Here is a 19,897-nt window from a genome sequence, read left to right as displayed (position 1 = left end):
GACCCTGGGAAGGATCTGCATGGGCAAGAACATGGAAGGGCAACACCAGGCCTGGGAGAGGTGGGGGCAGCACCAGTCCTGACTCCCATCACTCAAAGCAGCAGAGGGTGGAAGACCCCAGAGGTGAGTAATGGGGAAGCTTCCACCCTGCTGAGGAAATTACAGCCCTCCCCAACTCTCCCACCACCACCCCAGTGCCTCCTCCTGGGAGCTTCACACCCCAGCAAGGAGCCCCTTCCATCCAGCTGTGGGTCACAGCCTGGTGCTGGGGATACCCAGCCTCGGGCGGGAGGACGAGTTACCTGCTCGGGGTGGGGATGCTGCTGCCCTGGCTGGAGCTGCAGAGGAGGAAAAGGAGAGCTGGGCTGAGAGGACAGGTGTGTGGGTACTGGGGAGCCTCCTTCCCAACACGCCCTCTGTGTGTCTGGAGATGTCCTTGACACACCCCACCCAAATTGCCCCTCCAGTAGTGCTAGAAAGGGAGGCCGGGACAGGGCCCACGGCCTCTGCTCTGGGCGGCAGGCAGGATGGCACAGGCAGCCCAAGGGACAGCCCTGGGGCTGCAGGGCCCAGCAGGCAGTGGCCTGAGGACACCCAGCTCCACTGAGGCTGCTCCCCACCTGGCGCCAGGCTCCTGCAGTCTGCAGGAATGGTCTCGCTCCTGGGAGGTCAGGGGCAACGCTAGGACCAAGTGGGCGAACGGCCTTCTCTAGCTCCCTGCCAACACCTGAACAAGAGGTCCCGGCCCTGCCACTCACCTGAGCAGCGCACAGCAGCGTCTTCCTTATGCCGGCAAGCACCGCCATCCCCGGGCCGGGCCCAGCAGTGCTGCAGGGACAGCTCCGTCCCCCGGCACTCCACCTGCTCCAGCCAGATGGGGCCTTGCCCCATCCCAAATGCGGACTCATTCAGGGCAGACACCGCAGGGCCACAGCCCAGCTGCCTGCACGCCACCTCGGCATCCTGCATGTCCCAGGAGTCGTCGCACACCGTCCCCCAGGAGCCACGGTGCCAGACCTCCACTCTGCCCGAGCACCCGTCCTCGCCTCCCACGGCACGAATCTTCTCCCTGTCTGGAGAAGGCAAAGACCTCCCATGGCACCCAGACAGCAGGCAGAGCCCTGCCAGACAAGAAGGGTACACAGAGGAGCAGCTCAATACCTGTGCAGCTCGTGGCGTTGGGGCATGGGGCCAACGGGGCCGGGGACATTTCTGGGCGTCGCTCTGAAGAAAGAAACCCTGTAGGGAAGGGGGCTGGTTCAGGGGATCGTGCAGAACACAGCAAGGCTGAGCTCTACTTGTGCCTCCCTGTACCATCTTGGTCATGGCAGCATCTGAATCCCAGTCATTCAGGGGACACGCGCAGGTCTAGGGGGACCCTGACTGCTCAGCCCCTAAAGGTCCCTGGTTCACAGAGCAGCAGTAGTGTGTCTGTGGAGGGGAGGCTCTTCTGAACCCTGTCTGGTCTCTTCTGAGACCTCACCTGGAGATGCCTCTGCCTTCCCCAGGCTCGGCTGGCAACCTGGGTGGCAACTGCTGCTGGACGTGTGTGGCTGTGGTCACGTTTGTGCCACCGGCAGGAGTAGGGTCTGACACGGAAAGAAAAGCCCCTCCAAGCTCTTTTTCACATTTGGCTGTGCCCAGCGGGGAGCAGGAGCTGGGGTGACACTGGTGCCCGAGTGGCTCAGAGTTACCGTTGCAGGTGATGTGGATCTCGTCTCGCAGGTCTTCACATGACTGCGCGTCCCAGGGAGTGGAGCGACACTGCCAGAAGGAGCTGGTTTTCTCCCCACACTGCACGTTATCCAGCCATGCAGGGCCAGACAGCCTGCCATAGGGCAGCCGTGTTTCCAGGGATCCTCCATCCCCGCAGCCCAGCTCCTTGCATGCCAGCGACACCGTGTCGAGAGTCATCGAGTTGGAGCAAATGCTCCCCCACGTCCCGTTGTAGAAAACCTGCAGGCGCCCGGAGCAGCCGTCGCTGTTCTCCAGCCTCAGGGCCACGAACTCTGGAAGGAAAGGCACCAAGGGAGAACAGGCTGGTCTGGGGCTGTGGGAGAGGGGACGCCTCTGCACCCCCAGGCCCTCAGCCAGGCAGGGGCATGGCCAGCACATCCCTCTTGCACCCAGGAGCAGAGAGAAGTCCCTGATGCACTGACACCCCTGCCCTTCCCGCTAACACTGGGGAACAGCTGAGCTCCCCAGGGACCCCCAGTGGGACTGAGGGTGCTCGTGCATGGGTGTCTGCAGCATGGGCTCAGGCAGGAGTTCAGAGGCAGCCAGGGACACTTTGGACGTGCCAGGCTCTCCCCACATCCCAGCCTCCCCAGGAACCAGGGTCCCACCACAGACCTGAGCAGATGACTCCTGCGTCCTCTTTGTGCCCGCAGTCGTGCTGCCCCCAGGGCCTGGCAGGGCAGTCCCAGAGAGCAGCTTCATCCCCGGAGCAGTTCACGCCATCCAGCCAGATCTGCCCAGAGCCTTTCCCAAACCGAGCGGAGCCAGCCGCCTCCACTGCCCCTCCACAGCCCAGCTGGTGGCAAACGACGGCAGCATCAGACAGGTCCCAGCCATCGTCGCAGACGGTCCCCCAGCTGCCCTGGTGGTAGATCTCCACTCTTCCCGCGCAGCGCCCAGCTCCATTCACCAGCCGCACCTGCCGGCTCCCTGCAGTGGGGAGAAACTCCAGTTGCTGTCAGGGGCTGGCTGCCCACCCACCCCATCACCTGGGGGGCCTGTGCAGTGCCGCTCACCCCAGCAAATGACTCCCACATCCTCCGCAACCCCTGCCGCCAGTGCACTCTCGGGCAGGGAGGTGTTGCATTGGGTCAGGTTGGTCTCCTGCCCAGTGCACCGGACCCCTCGCAGCCCTACGGGGCCCGTCCCTCGCTCAGGCTTTGGGGGGTTGTAGGCTGTCTCTGCCTGTCCGCACTGCAGCTGCCGGCACACCACGTTGGCCTCCCGCACGTCCCACTGGTCATCCAGGACTCTGCCCCACGTCCCACGCTGGAAGATCTCCACTCGCCCGTCGCACCGGCTCCCTCCACCCACCAGCCGCAGGGATGCAAAGCCAGCTGAGCCTGGGGAGAGCAGAGATGCTACAGCCACTGGAGGCACCGGGGAACATGACACCCTTCAGGGAGGAGGGCAAGGGGGAATTCTCCAACCAAACAGGACAAGATTGAGCCTTGTGTTCACAAGAAGCAAGGGCAGAGCCCAGGCCCACTCTTCAGCTCACACCCAGGTCTGCTGCTGCTGGGGGCACCCAGGCAGCTCCTGCCTGGGTGGTGGGAGGAGGCTCTGCAGGGCGCTCTGTGGGCATGGGATGCGGTTGTCTGCAGCTCGAGGGATGGAGCAGAGCCCTGCAGCCCTGTCCTGGGCTCATCCCACAGCAGAAAAACACAGGAGCCCAGGCCTGGCAGTGGCACCAGGGCCTAAGCCGCTGCCCTGGGGGCACATCCCTGCCTCCGTTCAGTCCCCTGCTCTCCCACAGCAGAGCAGTCACTCTGAGCAGGCAAAGCCCTCCAGAAGGCTCCTGGGGAAGCAAGGGTTTCTCCAGGGAGAAGTTCAGCCTGGTACTGCCATGGGACCCCTGCTTCGGGTGGCTGTGTTGCACACAAAGGGCAAATGGAGTTAATGCATCACTTTCCCAGCACTCACCTGAGCAAATGACAGCGGCGTTATTCCCATGGGAGCACGGTGAGGCCCCCAGGGTGACCACTGGGCACTGTCCCAGGTGGGCTTCAGTCCCGTCACAGTGGAATGAGTCTCTCCAGACAGGGCCAGTCTCTCTCCCAAAATGTTCTCCTCCAGGAATGGACTCAGCAAACCCGCAGCTGAGTTGACGACAGAGAACATGGGCATCCGAGAGATCCCAGCGGGAGGCACAGAGGGTCCCCCAGGTCCCCAGCACCTGGACCTCAACCCTCCCTGCACACACCGTGCTGCCGTTCACCAGCCTGAACCCTGTGTACTCTGGGGACAGAGAAGGAGGACTGAGCGTGGATTGGTGCTCTTGTACCCTCAGTAGCTGGCGCAGAGGCCAGAGGGACAGCATGCCTTTCTTCTCCTGCAGTATTTTCATGCTGCAGACAACCCATCACCCCTCCTGTCCTCACACCTGGCCCAACACGGTCCTTGCTCTGTTCCCCGACCCCCGGCACAGCTCAGGTGTTCAACACCCCACCCTGAGTCCTTACGTGTACAGGTGACTATAGCGCTGTTCGCATGGGTGCAGGGCTGGTCCCTGGGAGACCCCCTGGGGCAGGAGGCGAGGAGGGATTCATTCCCCACACACTGCAACTCTCCATCCCACATGGGACTCATCCCTTCTCCAACGTGAGCTGCCCCAGCCACAGGCAGGGCCGCGCCACACTGCAACTCCCTGCAGACCACGTCAGCAGCTTTGGGACCAAAGTGGGAGCCACAGACAGTTTTCCACTGGTGCCCGTCATGGATCTCCACACGTCCTGAGCAGTGGCTCTTCCCTTCCACCAGCCGGACAAATCCTGGAAAAAAAAAAAAAAAAAACAACTGAGAACTCTCTGGCAGTTCCCACATCACCTCCAAGCAAGCCCTGACCAAATGGCCCAGTGCACATCCCAGGGCAATATGTTGGGGGAGCGTTGGTGACACAAACACATTCAGGTCCCCCTGCACTTCTTCTCTACACCATCACAGCACTCAAGGCTATGTGTCTGTCCCAGACCCACAGCAGACCCTGCCGACCATGTTAATGCCTTTGGGACCAAAGCATGAGTCACTGACAGGTTTCCAAGGGTCCCCATCATGGATCGCTATATGTCCTTAGAAGGACCCTCTGACCAGCCAGCCAGATCCCTCAGCAACCAAAGACCCCTGAGAGTTCCCACAGCCCTCTGGCACTCCCCTGACCACATCCCACCTCATCTCCAAGGTGGCCAAAGGCAAAAAGCCGCACGACCACCCCAGCTGCTCTCACAGGGTGCTGATGGCACAAAGAGAGCAGGGCCAGCCTGCCGCTCCTCAGAAATCAGCCCAGCCCTTGTGGGCTTGCTTCCCTCCCAAACCCACTGCCACAGGCACTGCTCAGACAAACTGCTGCTACCCCACAGACCTTGGGCTGCCTGGCACTGGTCCCTGGGCACTGCAGCACCCAGAGCACTTGGGGTCCAGGGAAATGAGCCCAGGCGCTCTTGGCTGCTGCAGCTCGCTCTGCCCCGCTGAGCTCAGGGCCAGGCATGAGGAACCTCTTGGTGCCACCAGAAACATGGCCTGTTCCCAGGGGGGTCTTGGGCTGTTGGGGCACTGCTGTTAGATGGGACATGTCACAGGGCACAAGTGTAGTGAGGCTGAACCTGCGGTCGGTGTCTGTGCCAGCCCCCTGCTCCAGCACCTGCCCAGGAAAAAGGTCCCCAGTCATGGCCAGAGTGCACCGCTGGATGCTCATGTCCCTGGCCAACAGCCGGGCAGAGGGCAGGAGAGTGGACAGAAGAGCAGCCCTGGGCTTACACAAGCTCCCAGTGCAAGGGCAGGCACAGAGGAGAGCCAGTCAATGCTGGCAAATCCAGAAGTGCAAGGCAGGCAGGGGCTGGGACAGACATAAGAGGCTGGGCAGCAGGTCAGCACTCCTGGATGGGGCCATGTCTGCACAGGCAGGCTCTCATGGGGTGACCCTGGGAGAGGAATGAGGTGCCACATGCCACCCTGCTCCGCAGACCAGGCCAAGTGCTCCTCCTCTCCGAGCAACCCCTTTGCTTCAGCCAAGGGACTTGTGCCTGCCAGGGAGCACAACCCCAAAGCAGCTACCATCCCATGCCCTTCCCCGGTACCGTGGGTGGCCACATGAGTCACTCTTGGTGCCCCTGGCATAGGGGGTCCTGGCCCTTGGCACTGCCAGGCAGGTCCTGGGTGAATAAGAGGAGAAAGATGGGAATCAACAGACAATGCAGGGCAGGGTGGGGGATTCATCTGGGCCAGCTCAAGGGCCAGGCAGGGTGTGGGCACCCTTGGGCAGGTTCCCACCGGAATTTCCTGAGGGGCCGGGGACACCAGCAATGACAGTCCAGCTTGGCAGTGCGACTGGCCACATTGGGCAATGCTCCGGTACCCAGTTGCTCCCTGAGGTCATAGCCAGGTCTCTTTCCCTGTCCCAGCCCCAGAAGTGAGGAATAGGTTGTCCCCTTACCTGAACACATCACTCCAGCGTCCAAACTATGATCACAGTCATGTTCACCCCATCCTCCGTGTGGGCAGTCAGAGAGGGCAGATTCGGTGCCATTACAGCCAACATCATCCATCCAAATGGGGCCAGATCCTTGCCCAAAGTGTCCATACTGAGGAGCTCCAACAGCAGACCCACAGTCCAGCTGCTTGCAAACCACTGCTGCATCATTCATGTCCCAGTAGTTACCACACACTGTCCCCCACTTGCCCTGTTGTTTCACCTCCACTCTCCCAGCACAGGGTTTGCCTCCATCCACCAGCCTCACCTCTGCAGCACCTTCAAACACTGACACAGGACCAGTCAGGACAGCACCGAGCCCCGGCACTGTGAGTCTGGGGGAACCCCTGCCCGGGTGGAGTCAGAGGTGCCAGGGTGGGAGCCCTCTCCCCTCCAGGCTGTCCCCGGGACACTGCAGGGGCCCCTTCTATCCCCATGGGCTGCGCAAGGCTGAGGATGCCCAGCTCCTGCCCTGCTGGGTCATTTGTGGCCCCACAGACTTTGGCACCTCCTTCCATCACAATGGCCCCCTGCAACCTGCCCCTGGCCCATGACCATCCAGGGCACCACCCCTCCCCAGACAGCACCCTGAGAAGAGACCTGCCCCCACCAGGGCTCCCCCAAGCCCACACTGCTGCTTCTCCCCAGGGCCCTGAGATCCCCTGCACCACAGCCTGCCCTGGGCATCTCCCAGCTCATCCTCCACCCGCAGTCCTTTCTGTGTCCCCTCTGGTGCAACATGATGATCCCAGTGAGCTCTCCCAACCCATGCCCCCTCTTTGTCCTTGGGCACCAGCCCAGCCCTGCCCTTGTCTAGGATTCCCCAGGAAGGTCACCTCTCTGCCAGCCTGTGGGAACAGACACCCCAGTTCCCTTGTCTCCACAGGCACAACCTGCCCCCCCTCAGGCTGGAGCTCTCCCCAGTGCTCAACACCCCACCCTGAGCTCTTACGTGTGCAGGTGGCAACAGCGCTGTTCGTGTGGGTGCAGGGCTGGTCCCTGGGAGACCCCCTGGGGCAGGAGGCGAGGAGGGATTCATTCCCCACACACTGCAACTCTCCATCCCACATGGGACTCATCCCTTCTCCAACGTGAGCTGCCCCAGCCACAGGCAGGGCCACGCCACACTGCAACTCCCTGCAGACCACGTCAGCAGCTTTGGGACCAAAGTGGGAGCCACAGACAGTTTTCCACTGGTGCCCGTCATGGATCTCCACACGTCCTGAGCAGTGGCTCTTCCCTTCCACCAGCCGGACAAATCCTGGAAAAAAACAAAATAACTGGGAGTTCCCAGAGCCCTCTGACAGATACATGGCCACATCCTACATCACCTCCAAGCAAGCCCTGACCAAATGGCCCATTGCACATCCCAGGGGAAGCTGTTGGGGGAGTGTTGGTGACACAAACACATCCAGGCCCCCCTGCACCCCTTCTCTACACCATCACGGCTCTAGAGGGTACGTGTCTGTCACAGCACCAGGCACCGCTCAGACAGCCTGCTGCTGCACAAGGCACCCTGTGCTGCCCGGCATGGTCCTCCCAGCACCGCAGTGGTGCAAGCAGTATGGGTCAGAGAGAACTGGCCCACATGATAATGACTGCTGCAGCCTGCTCACCCCCTCCAGAGCTTGGGACCAGGCAGGACCATCACCTTGATGCAGCCAGAAACGTACCCCTCTCCCGGGGGAGTTCTAGGGTGTTGGGAGGTTCCTGTTAGGGGCAGATGTCACAGAGCACAGCAATGGTGCGACTGTTACCATGGCTGCTGCCTGTCCAGACCCCTCCGATGCCTGCTCAGATAGGGTGTCCTCAGCCAGGCACACAGTGCTCTGCCCAGAGGTGCACAGGTCCCAGGCCAACAGCCAGGCAGAGGGACAGGAGACACGCATGTCCCCCTGGGCTCATGCTGGCTCAGAGGGTAACAGCAGGCACAGATCAGAGTCAGTAAATGATGCCAAAGCCTCTGTTTCATGAGGCAGTGTGGGGAACCATGGCCAGGCAGGCGAGGCTGGGCAGCAGGTCAGCGCTGCCTGCATGGGGCCATGCCCCTGTGGGGCTGTCACAGCCCCAGGGACCTCCCAGTACGAGCCTGTGCATGCCGTGATGCAGAAGGGAGCAGCCAGAGTCAAGCAGCTGCCAAGCTCCTAAGCCTCGCAGTGCTGGGCCACACAGTCGAGCCCTGGGGACAGGCAGCGAAGGGCTGTGTGCCACCCTGCTCCTCTCCCAGGGCCCAGCACTCATGCTCTCCAAAAAGCCCTTTTGATTCAGTTGAGGTACTCATGCCTGTCAAGGGGAATGACCTGGGGGACCAGCCATCTCACTCCATTCCTCCAAGGTGTGGAGTGCCAAGCAAGTCCCCCCTGGTTTCTCCAGCTCAGGGACCCTCAGCATTGTTGGCTGGGAACTGGCAGAATGGGTGGAGACCAGTGGAGATCAGTGGAAACCCTGGGGCAGGGATGGAGGATTCATCTGCAGCCCAAGACACTGACTGAAGAGGGGCTGAGACACTGTGGCAGGGTCAGTTCACCCTGCGGTAGGCTTCCTCTGGGCTTTTCCCAGGGCCTGGGAACACCAGCAATGACAGTCCCAGCTTGGCAGTGCAACTGGCCCCATTGGGCAATGCTCTGGTGCCCACTTGTTGCTCCCTGAGGGCACACCCAAGGTCCCTTCCCCCATCACATCCCCAATGGTGAAGAACAGGCTGTCCCCTTACCTGAACACATCACTCCAGCATCCCACCTATGATCACAGTTATTTTCACCCCATCCTCTGTGTGGGCAATCAGAGAGGGCAGATTCGGTGCCATTACAGCCAACATCATCCATCCAAATGGGGCCAGATCCTTGCCCAAAGTGTCCATACTGAGGAGCTCCAACAGCAGACCCACAGTCCAGCTGCTTGCAAACCACTGCCGCATCGTTCATGCTCCAGTAGTCACCACACACAGTCCCCCACTGGCCTTCGTGTCTCACCTCCACTCTCCCAGCACAGTGCCTGCCACCATTCACCAGCCTCACCTCCACAGCACCTTCAAACACAAACATGGGACCAGTCAGGCACAGCACCAAGCCCCAGCACTGTGGGTCTGGGAGAAGCCCCTGCCCAGGCCATGTCAGAGGTGCCAGGGTGGGAGCCCTCTCCCCTCCAGGCTGTCCCCAGGGCAGTGTGGGGGTCCCTTCTATCCCCATGCGCTGCACAAGGCTGGTTGTGTGCAGTTCTGGCCCTGCTGGGTCATTCGCCATCCCACCGCACAAGGCACCTTTTCCCACCCCAACGGCCACCTGCCCCCTGCCCACACACACCTGCACACTGTGCCCAGCCCTGCACAGGGCACCCTCTCTTCCCCAGCCCAGCTCCCCCTGGACAGCCCCTTCTACCCAGGCCTGCAGCTTCCCATGCAAACCGCCTGCCCCGGCACCATCCATACCCACCCCCACCCCCAGGGCTTTCTGTGTTCCCACCAAGACGATTTCGATGATCCCCCCACCCCATCCCCTCCTCGTCCCCGGTGTCAGCCCAGCCTCTGCACTGGGCCTGGCCCCCCAGGAAGGATGTCTCTCTACGCAGATGTCCCTGTCCCCTTCTCTCTGCGGGGCACAAACTGCCCTCATGGGGTCAGGGCTCCCCTGCAACAAGGGGGCAGTCAGCAGCACACAAACCCTCCGGGGTACCCCAGAGGCTGGCAGTGCCCTGGGCATCTCTGGGTGCTGCTGTCACCAGCTAGGCCACCACCGGCTCCAGAGGCACAGTGCTGGGCAACAGGGGGTCCCAAAAGGGTGCCCCAGGACAGGGCGTCTATGAATCCAGGCAGGCACAGGCTGCCTTCAAGACCGGAGCCCTGGAAAAGAAGGTACTCTCCCACCCAGACAGGCAGGCACAGGGTCCATGGACTTGAGCACCTTCTGACCCTCATCTCAGTAGCACCTGCAAAGCAACCTCATTCCCAGACAGATCCCGATGACCATGCTGGTACCCGGTGGCCCTGGGCTGTGGGACAATGGAACTGGCACTTACCCCTGCACAGCTGTACCCAGAGGAGCAGCCACAGCATCTGAGGGGACAGGAGTCCCTCTGTGCCCATCCGGAGCCTCCTGCCCTGCCAGCACATCCCTGCCGCGCCACACTCCTGGGGACTCATGGGGACAATGATGACGGGAGGGCAATATATCTCTGCAGATCCCAGCCCAGCTACAGGACGAGCCAATCAAAGCAGCAGGACCTTTTTGGACATTATCGGGAGCTATCTCCCCTCTGACACAGCCCAGCCCTCCAATGAACTTCTCCAGTGCCATTCATGACCATATATGAGAGACGGCTCTGCTGCAGGTGTCACGTCACTGTGGTGGGGGGCTGTCACAGGACAGCGCTGGTTGTGGGGGGGGGAAATGGGTTCTTCACCCCTTGAACCCTGCTGTGTTGACCAGGAGCACTGAGCATCTCTTATGCCAGGCACATCCAAGAGCCCAAGGTGAGAGTGTCCAGCCACCCCCGTGCCATGGGAACCACAGGGCTGGGACTGCACCGGAGGCTGTGTCAGGAAGGGAAGGAAGGAGCCCCTGACCCTGCCACAGACCCCGCTGTGCTGGGAGCAGCAGCTGGGAAAGGGCCTTAGCCCAGGCCAGAGCCCCATCCCAGGAGTGCTGGCTCACCCATCCTTCCCTGGAGAGCCCCAAGGAAGGTCCCTCATGTCCCTGCCCTGGCAGCAGACCCACAGCCCAGAGGCTCAGACATGTCCCTGACTCTCAGCCTGTCACCAAGGGGCCGTTATTCCCCACAGGCGGATCAGGAGCTCCAGCCTGCAGGTGTACAAACCACAGCCCCCGTGGCCTCGCAGCGCTCCCCGCGCTCCCCCCGCAGCGCCTGGGCAGGAAGCCTGTGGTTTCCTCCTGGCACCGTGCCCAGGCACATCCCTGCGGTGCCCCCGAGCCACCCCCACCCCGACTGCTCCAGCCAGGGCTGCAGGGGCTGCTCCTTCAGCCTCACAGACATGGGGCCCGGCAGCTCCCGGCCCCCGTGATGCCCTTGGGACAGCACACGGCCGCGCTGCACCGAGCCCCACAGCCATGGGGTGCCATTGGTGATGTGACCACTGCCACCCTCCTACTGCCACCTCTGTGCGCTCATGGGTTATACTGATGGTGACCTCACACCCTGCTCCTGCCAATGCTGCGTGTGCATGAGTTACACTGTCACATGTGTGTGCGGTGTATGGACTTCTGCTGATGATGGTTCTTTCAAAAAGTCGTATTTGGGCGTGGTCTAAACATTATTTTGGTGACATCAGAAGCACCTACATGAGCTATGTGCCAGATCCTGGCCTATGAGCTACTCAGCCACAGAGGATGTCATAGCATCTACCTCTGATGTTGGCCTGCTCCTGGCCTATCGGCCACTCAGGCACCAATGACCTCACAAGAACATGTACACCTATGTGCCATGTACTCGCTGTTGGGGTACTCAGCCTTCAGTGACCTCACAAGCACCTATCAGGGCCATGCACGTGGTCCTGGCCTATCAGCTATTCAGCCAAGAGTGACATCACAAGTACATACCCAAGCTATGTGTCTCCCTCTTGCCTATCAGCTACTCAGGCACCAGTGACCTGACCACCACGTATCCAACTACTTGCTATCCACTCGCCTATGCGATACGAAGGCACAAGTGACCTCACAAGCTCTGACACAAGCCACATGCATGCTTTTGGCCTATCAGCTACTCAGGCATCAGTAATCTCACAACCACTTACACAAGCCATGTGCCAGTTCTCAGCCAATCATCTGCTCAAGCACATACCAACCTATTTGCTATGTGCTGACATTCTGGAGTGACCTCATGTGTCAGCCCCCACCCCGTCACTTGCTCACTCCCCATCAACAGGATGGAGGAGGGAATGGGAAGGGCAAAAGCAAGAAAACACATCTCATGGGTCGAGATAAAGACAGTTTAATATGTGGAGGAGTAAGCACTCACAGCAGGAGATCGATGCCCAGACAATCTCTGAGTAAAGGATACTTTGGAGAACACACCCTCCTCCCCAATTTTATTGCTGACCATGACATCATATGGCATGGAATATGGTCAGTTAAGGTCATCTATCCTGGTTTTGTCCCCTCCCAGCCTCTTGCCACAGCCAGCCTCCTCGCTGTTGAGGCAGAGCAAGAAACAGAGGAGGCCTTGATGCTGTGCAAGCACTGCCCAGCAATAGCTACAATGTCGGCATGCTATCAAACCTGTTTTGGCCACCGAGGCAAAGCACAGCACCATAGGGGCTGCTAAGAAGAAAATTAACTTCATCCCAGCCAGACCCAGTACAATCTCCACCCCTTATTCCATACCATGTGCATCCTGCTCAGGTCCTACAGTATTCAATACATTTCCATCCACCACCACCACTCCCTTCCCCATCCTTTGACATGACATAGACACAGCATACTGGGTTTGCCTGGTCTGGCTCAGGTGGACCTGGACAAGTCCCAGCACACTCCTGACTTCTCCCCTCACTCAGTCAGCCAGAGCTTTTTGAAACGTTCAACCAGGTTATCAACCTCAGGACAAGGAATCACATGTATCACCAGCCCACACCCCACACTGGTCTTACAGGTAGCTGTCAGATCCCCCACAACCCTGGGGAAAGGGAGTTCCCCACCAGCACCCTTCCCCTCAAAATCCAGTTTGCTGTTCATGGGCTCATTGGCTCGTTCCTCTCGCTCACATGGTCTTTGCTCAGATCCTCTGTGGGTCTTCTCCATATGGTCCCCATGCACATATTCTTCTGAAGCTGGCATTTTGTCCTGGTTTTTTCATGTTCACAGACAGTGTTGCCTGTGTCTTGCAGCAGAGAGAAAATCTGAGAGTCTTCCCCAGTTCACCCCATGTGGCCATCCTGCTGGGCTGGCCTGGGATGCGGGAGCCTCCTAGGCCAGTTCACAGGACTGGGCTCTTCTCTGTATGCTGACAGGATTTGTGCCAAGGGCCCCTTGGTGGCCTCCTGGGAGGGGGCCATAGCCCTCGGGCATGTTCCAGCTTGGCTGTGTCCTCCCCACCCTCTTGAGGTTCCCCCCACCCCAGCCCATGTCTGGGCTGCTTCTGCAGCCTGGTAAAGTGGGGGACCCTGACCCACCCTTGTACTTTGCTTTCTATTCACATTTAAACTCTGATTATTCCAGTAGCTCTTATTAAAGAAGGTTTTATCCATTTGATACCTATGTTGCAATTGCTATATAGATTCAATTTCTCTGCATTTATAAATTTTTACATATATCTATATATAAATGCATACACATGTCTATGTGTATAGAAGTATATGTATTTAAAATACTGTCTCTAATCATAAATAAATAAAAATATAGTTATACTTATTTGTAGACTCAGTTTTAGGTATCTTTCTAAAAATGTATCTGTTGTACATAAATGTACATTTTTTTCTATCCCAGCACTTCCTTGTCCAAAGGAGGCAGGCAGCCAATCAAAGGGCTGCATAGGAACACATGGGTCTGACGGTGTCAAAGAAATGGCTGCCAGCCAACCACAGTGCAGTACGAGAATACGTGGGGAATCAGGCTGTCACAAGTGGCAGCCTCCCTGTACGTAATGACAGGGACGGTGGTGCCTGTGCTCCTGGCGTGTTCCAGGGCCATGACCCAAATGAGCACAAGGAAGGCTCGTGGTGAGGTAAAAATGCTCCTTTGAACCGCTGTCAGAGAACGGGTCACTGCGGTGTCAGAGCTTCAGTGTCTGTGCCTGACGTGAGAACTTTCCCGCCTCCACGTGCTTCCAGGCTGCACAACCCTTCTCCAAAAAACTGCTGCGGGACCCTCCTGGGTCTTGTGGGAAAATGTGCACGACTGTGCTGAGGATCCCCTGGGAGCAGGGACAGCACAAAGCCTTTTCTGCATGCCTCCTCCTCTGGCCGTGGTCTCCCTCTTTATCAGCACCTGAAGCCCCCCTCCATCTCGTCCCCATCCCTGGGTCTGGTGATGGCGGCTCTGTACTCAGTGGTGCCTCCAGCAGTGACCCCCTCATCTACAGCATGAGGAACCAGGAGCTCAAGGGTGGAATTAGGATTACATGCAAGTTTCTGCAATAGTGATCAACTCTCCATCTCTCTCCACAAACGACTCCCAGGATATCCCATCCAAAACTGGTGCTTTGGTGTATTATCATTATTTTTGACATTATCATTTAACTTTACCATTATTGTTACTTGTGGTTATTGTGTTCCTAGAGAAATGTCTGGATTTGTCTCACTTCCCCAGAGGCATGAACCTGCTCTGTCTCACCTGGAGCCTGGGTAAGAGCGTGTCTAACGCCAGGGCGGAGCTGACTGCCCCATAGCCTCTCTGTAATAAAACGGGATCTCCCCGGTGCAGTGGGGAGATGAGCAGCAGCCATCCCCATCCAGCTGGAGCTGCCCCACACCCTGAGCAGCAAGGCCAGTATGGAGTCGCCCTGTGACCCCAGGCACCACAGCCAAATCACCCTGCAGAGCAGCATCGCCAGCTCGGGACCCTGCAGGGGTGGTGGGGAGGGGGCGAGGAACGGCCAGGTAGATGGGAGGAGGGTTAGGGAGAGATCAGAGCAGAGATGACCTGGGCTGGAAATTGCCTCAGAGTCAAAAACACCAGCGTTCACCTAATCCAAGACAATGCCCAGGGTGTGGGTCCCCTAAAGCATGGTCATGGTGCAGAGCCAGAAGTCCTTGCTGTCCGGGAGCTCCACCAGGCCTGGGAAGCGGATGAAGAAGGACTGGTGCTCACGACTGCGCATCCCTTCGTGCCATCGCCCCTCCTCAAGGGTGGCATCGAAAGGGAGGCTGGGACCCTGTGTCAGGGCTTGCCCTGAAGGAAGCATGACTCAACCCAGAGTTCCCCTCAGTCCCTAGCCAGGCAGGGCTGTCACCCCAGTCAGTGCAATTGCTCTGGGGACCCAAGAGACACGCCGGGTGGGGAGATGCAGGGCAGCCAGGATTGACCGCAGCACTCCCGGTAGCCTCTCTGTAGCCAGAGCAGCTCTCCACAGCTGGGAGGAGACGCGCTGCTGCTTTCTCCATGGTCAGGGCTCTTTGGGGGCTGTAGCCACTGGCACTGCCTGCTGGGAAGCCCAGACCTAGTTCTGAGCCCCAGTGCCCTGCACCACAGCTCTTAGTACCTCCCCTCCCATGCCACCATCCTCTCTCAGAAGCACCACCAAGTGCATTACTCCCTGAGCAGGTATGCAGAGGAGCTGCTGGAGGTCTTCTCTGCTCACCCATTCTGCCTCCAGCTCTGCCTCAGTGTCAGCCCACAGGCACTGCCACATTCCCTCTCTGTTAGGTGCTGGGTGTCTCCACATGCCCTCCTCTGAGCTCATGCAGGGATCCCCAGGGTGTCTCTCTCCTTGGAGCTGTCCACCAATGCCTGGCGGTGCAGTCGCAGGGGATCCCGGTGTTGCCACGCTTGGAGAGAAGGTTGTGATTGTCCTTGGTCAGAGTAGGCATCAGGATCTGTCTAGCAGTCAGGAGGGAAAGAGGAGGGCAAGACACAACGAGGACAAGAAGCAGGAGGGGAATTTTCAAATGAGGTTTAAGGAAAAAAACCCACACCTTTATAGTTGCTTAGTGTTGGGTCTGGGGCCCAGAGATTTCCAAAACTCAAGTGGAGAAAACACTGACCAGCCTGATCTAATGGACAAGCTCTCCCTGCTCAGAGCAGATTGTGGCACTAGAGACCTCCATTGATTCCTTCTGACTCTTCTTCGTGGTATCTGTGGAGATTGCCTAGTCTAGTCTAGACTAGGGCACCTCCTGGGGTTGCCCAATACAGGCTGCAGCTGGGTTTGGAATATCTCCACGGATAGAGGCTCCACAACCTCTCTGGACAATCTGTTCCAGTGATGCACTGCTGACGCGGAAGTCACGGACACAGCACACGATCAATAGGATCAAGCAAAATGTCGGTTTATTACATACACAGCTGAGTTAATATACTTTCTTGCCTTCCTAATCATGCATAAACTTATCGCTAATTGGTTAACTATGTTTGGCAATATGCTGTTCATGCGCTACTAGCGATATTCTGATTCGTTCATAACAACAGTTCACACGCACCGCCCGCTTCTCCCATATCTTGTTTTCAACATTGCAAGCCAATAGTTTCTTCCTCTTAATCTGCTTGTTTCATGTCTTCCAAACCGCAGTCGACCTTTGCAGCATCCTTGAAGTCCTCTTGCGTTAAATGCAGATTAAGTCCACATAGTCTGAGTCTGGGTTGCTCACTACATGTCCTTGGCTTTTCAGATATCCCACAATGCACCACCCTCACAGGAGAAAAGTGTTTTCTTGTGTTGAGATGGAAGCTCCTGTGCTTCCGTTTCTACCCATTGTCTGTCACTGGGCACCACGGAGAAAAGTCTGGCTCCCTCTTCTTCATTCTCTCCCATCAGGTGTTGATACACATTGGTAAGATCTCCATGAGCCTTCCCTTCTCCAGGCTAAGAAGTCCCAGCTCTCTCAGCCTTTCCTCCTGAAGGATGCTTGTGTGCCTTCATCATCTTTGTGGCCCTTTGCTGGACTCGCTCCAGTAAGTCGATGTCTCTCTTGTACGGGGCAGCCCAGCACTGGACGTAGCGCTCCAGATGTGGCCTCACCAGTGCTGACTAGAGGGGCAGGATCACCTCTCCTGACTTGCTGGCAAACCTCTCCTGAATGCGGCCCAGGAGGCTGTCAGCCTGCTTTGCCACACAGCCACACTGCTGGCTCGTGGTCAGCTTGCTGTCCACCAGGACCCCCTGATCCTTCTCTAGAAACCTGCTTTCCAGCCAGCCGTCCCCCAGCCTGTCCTGGTCCATGGGGTCCTTCCTGCCCAGGGGCAGGACTCTGTGTTTCCCTTTGTTGAACTTCATGAGGTTCCTCTCTGCCCAGTTCTCCAGCCTGCCCAGGTCCTTCTGAGCAGCAGTGCAACCAGCCGGTGTATCAGCCACTCCTCCCAGTTTTAGATCATCCACAAACTTGCTCAGGATGCCCTTGGTCCCACCATAGAGAACTGTAATGAAAGGCTGAACAAAATGGGACCCAGTATCAACCCTTGGGCTACCCCACTGGTGATTATCCCCCAGCTGGACTTTGTGCCACTGGACACAACCCTCTGGGACTCAGTCAGTTTTCAGTCCCTCTCATTTTCCACTTAGCCAGTCCATACTTGCTCAGCTTGTGTATAGGGGTAGAATGGGAGACAGGCTGACAGCTCCCTGCATCCTCTTTCTTGCCCTGCTTCAAGATAAGGTTTCCATTTGCTGTCTTCCAGTCATCAGGAACCTCACCAAATCCCCTTGACCTTTCAAACCTGATTTCAAGTGGCCTTACAAGGACATCAGCCATCTTCCTCAGCACTCATGAGTGCATCCCCTCAGGTCCCAAGGACTTATGCACGTGCGGTTTGTTTCAATGTTCCCTAAGCTGAGACTCCTGCACCAAGGGTAAGTCTTCCTTGCTCCTTGCCTCTGGTCTTGGGGGCCTGGGATTCCTGAAGGTTGGTCTTAGCAGTAAACGCAGAGAGGAAGAAGGCATGGAGTACCTTGGCCCTCTCTGTGTTCTCTGTCACCAGGGTCCCACCCCATCTAGCAGGAGGCCCACATTTTCCCGAGCCTTCCTTTTGCTGCTGGCATCGTTGTTAAATCCTTTCTTGATGCCCTTCATGTCCAGATGGAATCACCAGATTGAGATTGAGATGGGCTTTGGCTTTCCTAACACCCTCTCTGAATGCTCGGGAGGTTCTTGGTGCCCTCCAGAAACCTCCTGAGTGTCTTGTGCCCTGCTGTGCTGCCCCTCCAGCAGATGTCCAGCTGGGTAACATCTGCCACGAGGACCAGGGCCTGCAAATGAGAAGCTGCTTCTACTTGTCTGAAGAAGGCCTCATCTGTTGCTTCTTCCTAATACAGTTGGTCCACAGCAGACACCAACTACATTACTCGTGGTAATGTTGCTCTGCCCACTAATCCTGATCCATCGGCTCTCATCTGGCTCCTCACCTGTCACTAGCAGAGCTCCATGCTTTCCTTCTGCTCGCCCACAGACAGGGCACCTTCCCCTCCTCACTGACCTGCCCCATCCTTCCTAAAGAGGCAGCTTCCATCCATGGCCCCGCTCCAGTGGTGTGAGCTATCTGACCACGTCCCTGATACCTAAGTGAGATTACAGCTCAAGAACTGCCCACAGATTCCTAATTCCTCCTGTTTGCTCCCCAAGCCGTCTGCATTCCTGTGCAGGCCCATCAGAGGTGTGCCCAGCCATGCTGATTCCCCGCTGAGACTGAGGGCTACTTGACAGGTGCCCACAAACAGCCCTGGTTGTACCCTTTGCTTCACCTCCAGCTTTCTGATTCCCTGTGTCCCCCCTCCCAGGTTCTTCCCTTTGGTCATCCTCAATCTCTCTCATTCAAGAAGCCCACCTCTGTTTTCCCTTTACCCGCTGGCCCTGGCTTTGCTTGCCTGTTGCCCTCCTTTGGTGTTTCTGGGCTGGCTGCATTGGGAATTCCTACCTTGGTCAGCAAGGCCGTTAAACTGCTACCTCCTTTTATTATCCATCATGGCCTTCAATTCCTCATGCTGTCATCTTGTTAGAGGCACCACAGGACAGGGTGAGCCACCTACATGCACACATGAACAGCTGACACAAGGAAGATTCAGTTCATGGGGACCCTGGGAAACTCTGGGATTTGGCCAACAGAAAGCTCATCAAGTTTGGCAAGGAGAAGTGGCCAGTCCTGCATCCAGGGCAGAATAACCCCATGTATCAGGGCAAGCTTGGAGCTGACCAGCTGAGGAGTGAGCCTGAGGAGAAGGCCGTGGTCACTACAAGGGATGCAATAGGAGCCAGTGGAGCATGCTGGCCATGAATAAGGCCAGCTGCACACGGGGCTGAAGTAGGATGAGCGAGACCACCCAGAGAAGGGGAGTTACCTTGACTCAGCGCTGTTGTGGCCACATCTGAAGTAATCTGTCCTGGTGTGGGGCTCCATGTTCTGCAGGAGTGGGGAGGAACTGGAGAAGGTCCAGAGGTGGCCTGCCAAGCTGGGCTGAAGGGGCTGAATCACATGGCTTGTGTGGAGAGACCGAGGGACCTGGGCTGCTTTGGCCTCCTGGCATAGAGGCCAAGGGCAAGGTTGTAGTAGCCTGCAATCGCTTGAAAGGTGGTTTCAGGGAGGATGAAGATTTCCTTTGTAGAGGAAACAGCATGAGGAAGGAAAGGCTTTGGAGCCTGAGCCTGGGCATGAGGAAGATGAAATGTCACTTGAAGGGTAGTGGTGTGGTACAACCGGTCACTGGTGGTGTTTGTCTGTGATCAGCCCGTGGCTTTCTGTTTCAGAGAGAGATATTGGTACAGGCAGGGACATGGGAGGATGAGAGCAAGGTGGGGAAGTGGATCGTGTGTCTACAGCCTGTAGGGAAACAGGCACAGGTGTGGGACAGTGTAGGACATCCTGGGGTGGAGATGGCCAACGACAACAGCCATACAAGAACTGTTTTTGACAGAGAGATAGGAAGGGATAGATATAAATGCCATGAAGGAGCTGATTAAAGAGTGAATTTGACTTCTGAAAGATGGGGCGAGTTTCTAAGTCCCTGAAGCTCAAAGCAGCGACGGGATAATTGGGAGGTATCTGAATGAACAAAAAGCAGGGGGAGGGGGAGAGCAATGGGAAGGGCAAATGTCCCGCTACC

General features: G+C 57.8%; 1 protein-coding gene across 1 annotated transcript; it reads right to left on the bottom strand.

The window, feature by feature from the left end:
* Window positions 1-1,154: 1,154 nt before the first annotated feature.
* Window positions 1,155-9,246, bottom strand: LOC309604096 (scavenger receptor cysteine-rich domain-containing protein SCART1-like; the record flags this gene model as incomplete). Its single annotated transcript, XM_082339013.1, has 5 exons — window positions 1,155-1,239; window positions 2,346-2,667; window positions 2,754-3,057; window positions 3,740-3,975; window positions 8,916-9,246. 5 exons carry the CDS (start codon window positions 9,244-9,246, stop codon window positions 1,155-1,157), a joined length of 1,278 nt encoding a protein of 425 aa, XP_082195139.1.
* Between the last annotated feature and the right edge of the window lie 10,651 nt (window positions 9,247-19,897).

The sequence above is a fragment of the Platalea leucorodia genome (assembly GCF_965183815.1).
Source record: "Platalea leucorodia genome assembly, contig: HAP1_HAP1_SCAFFOLD_344, whole genome shotgun sequence".
Lineage (NCBI taxonomy): Eukaryota > Metazoa > Chordata > Aves > Pelecaniformes > Threskiornithidae > Platalea > Platalea leucorodia.
The sequence above is the reverse complement of the archived record's forward strand: the minus strand, read 5'-3'. Positions and strand labels throughout refer to the sequence as shown.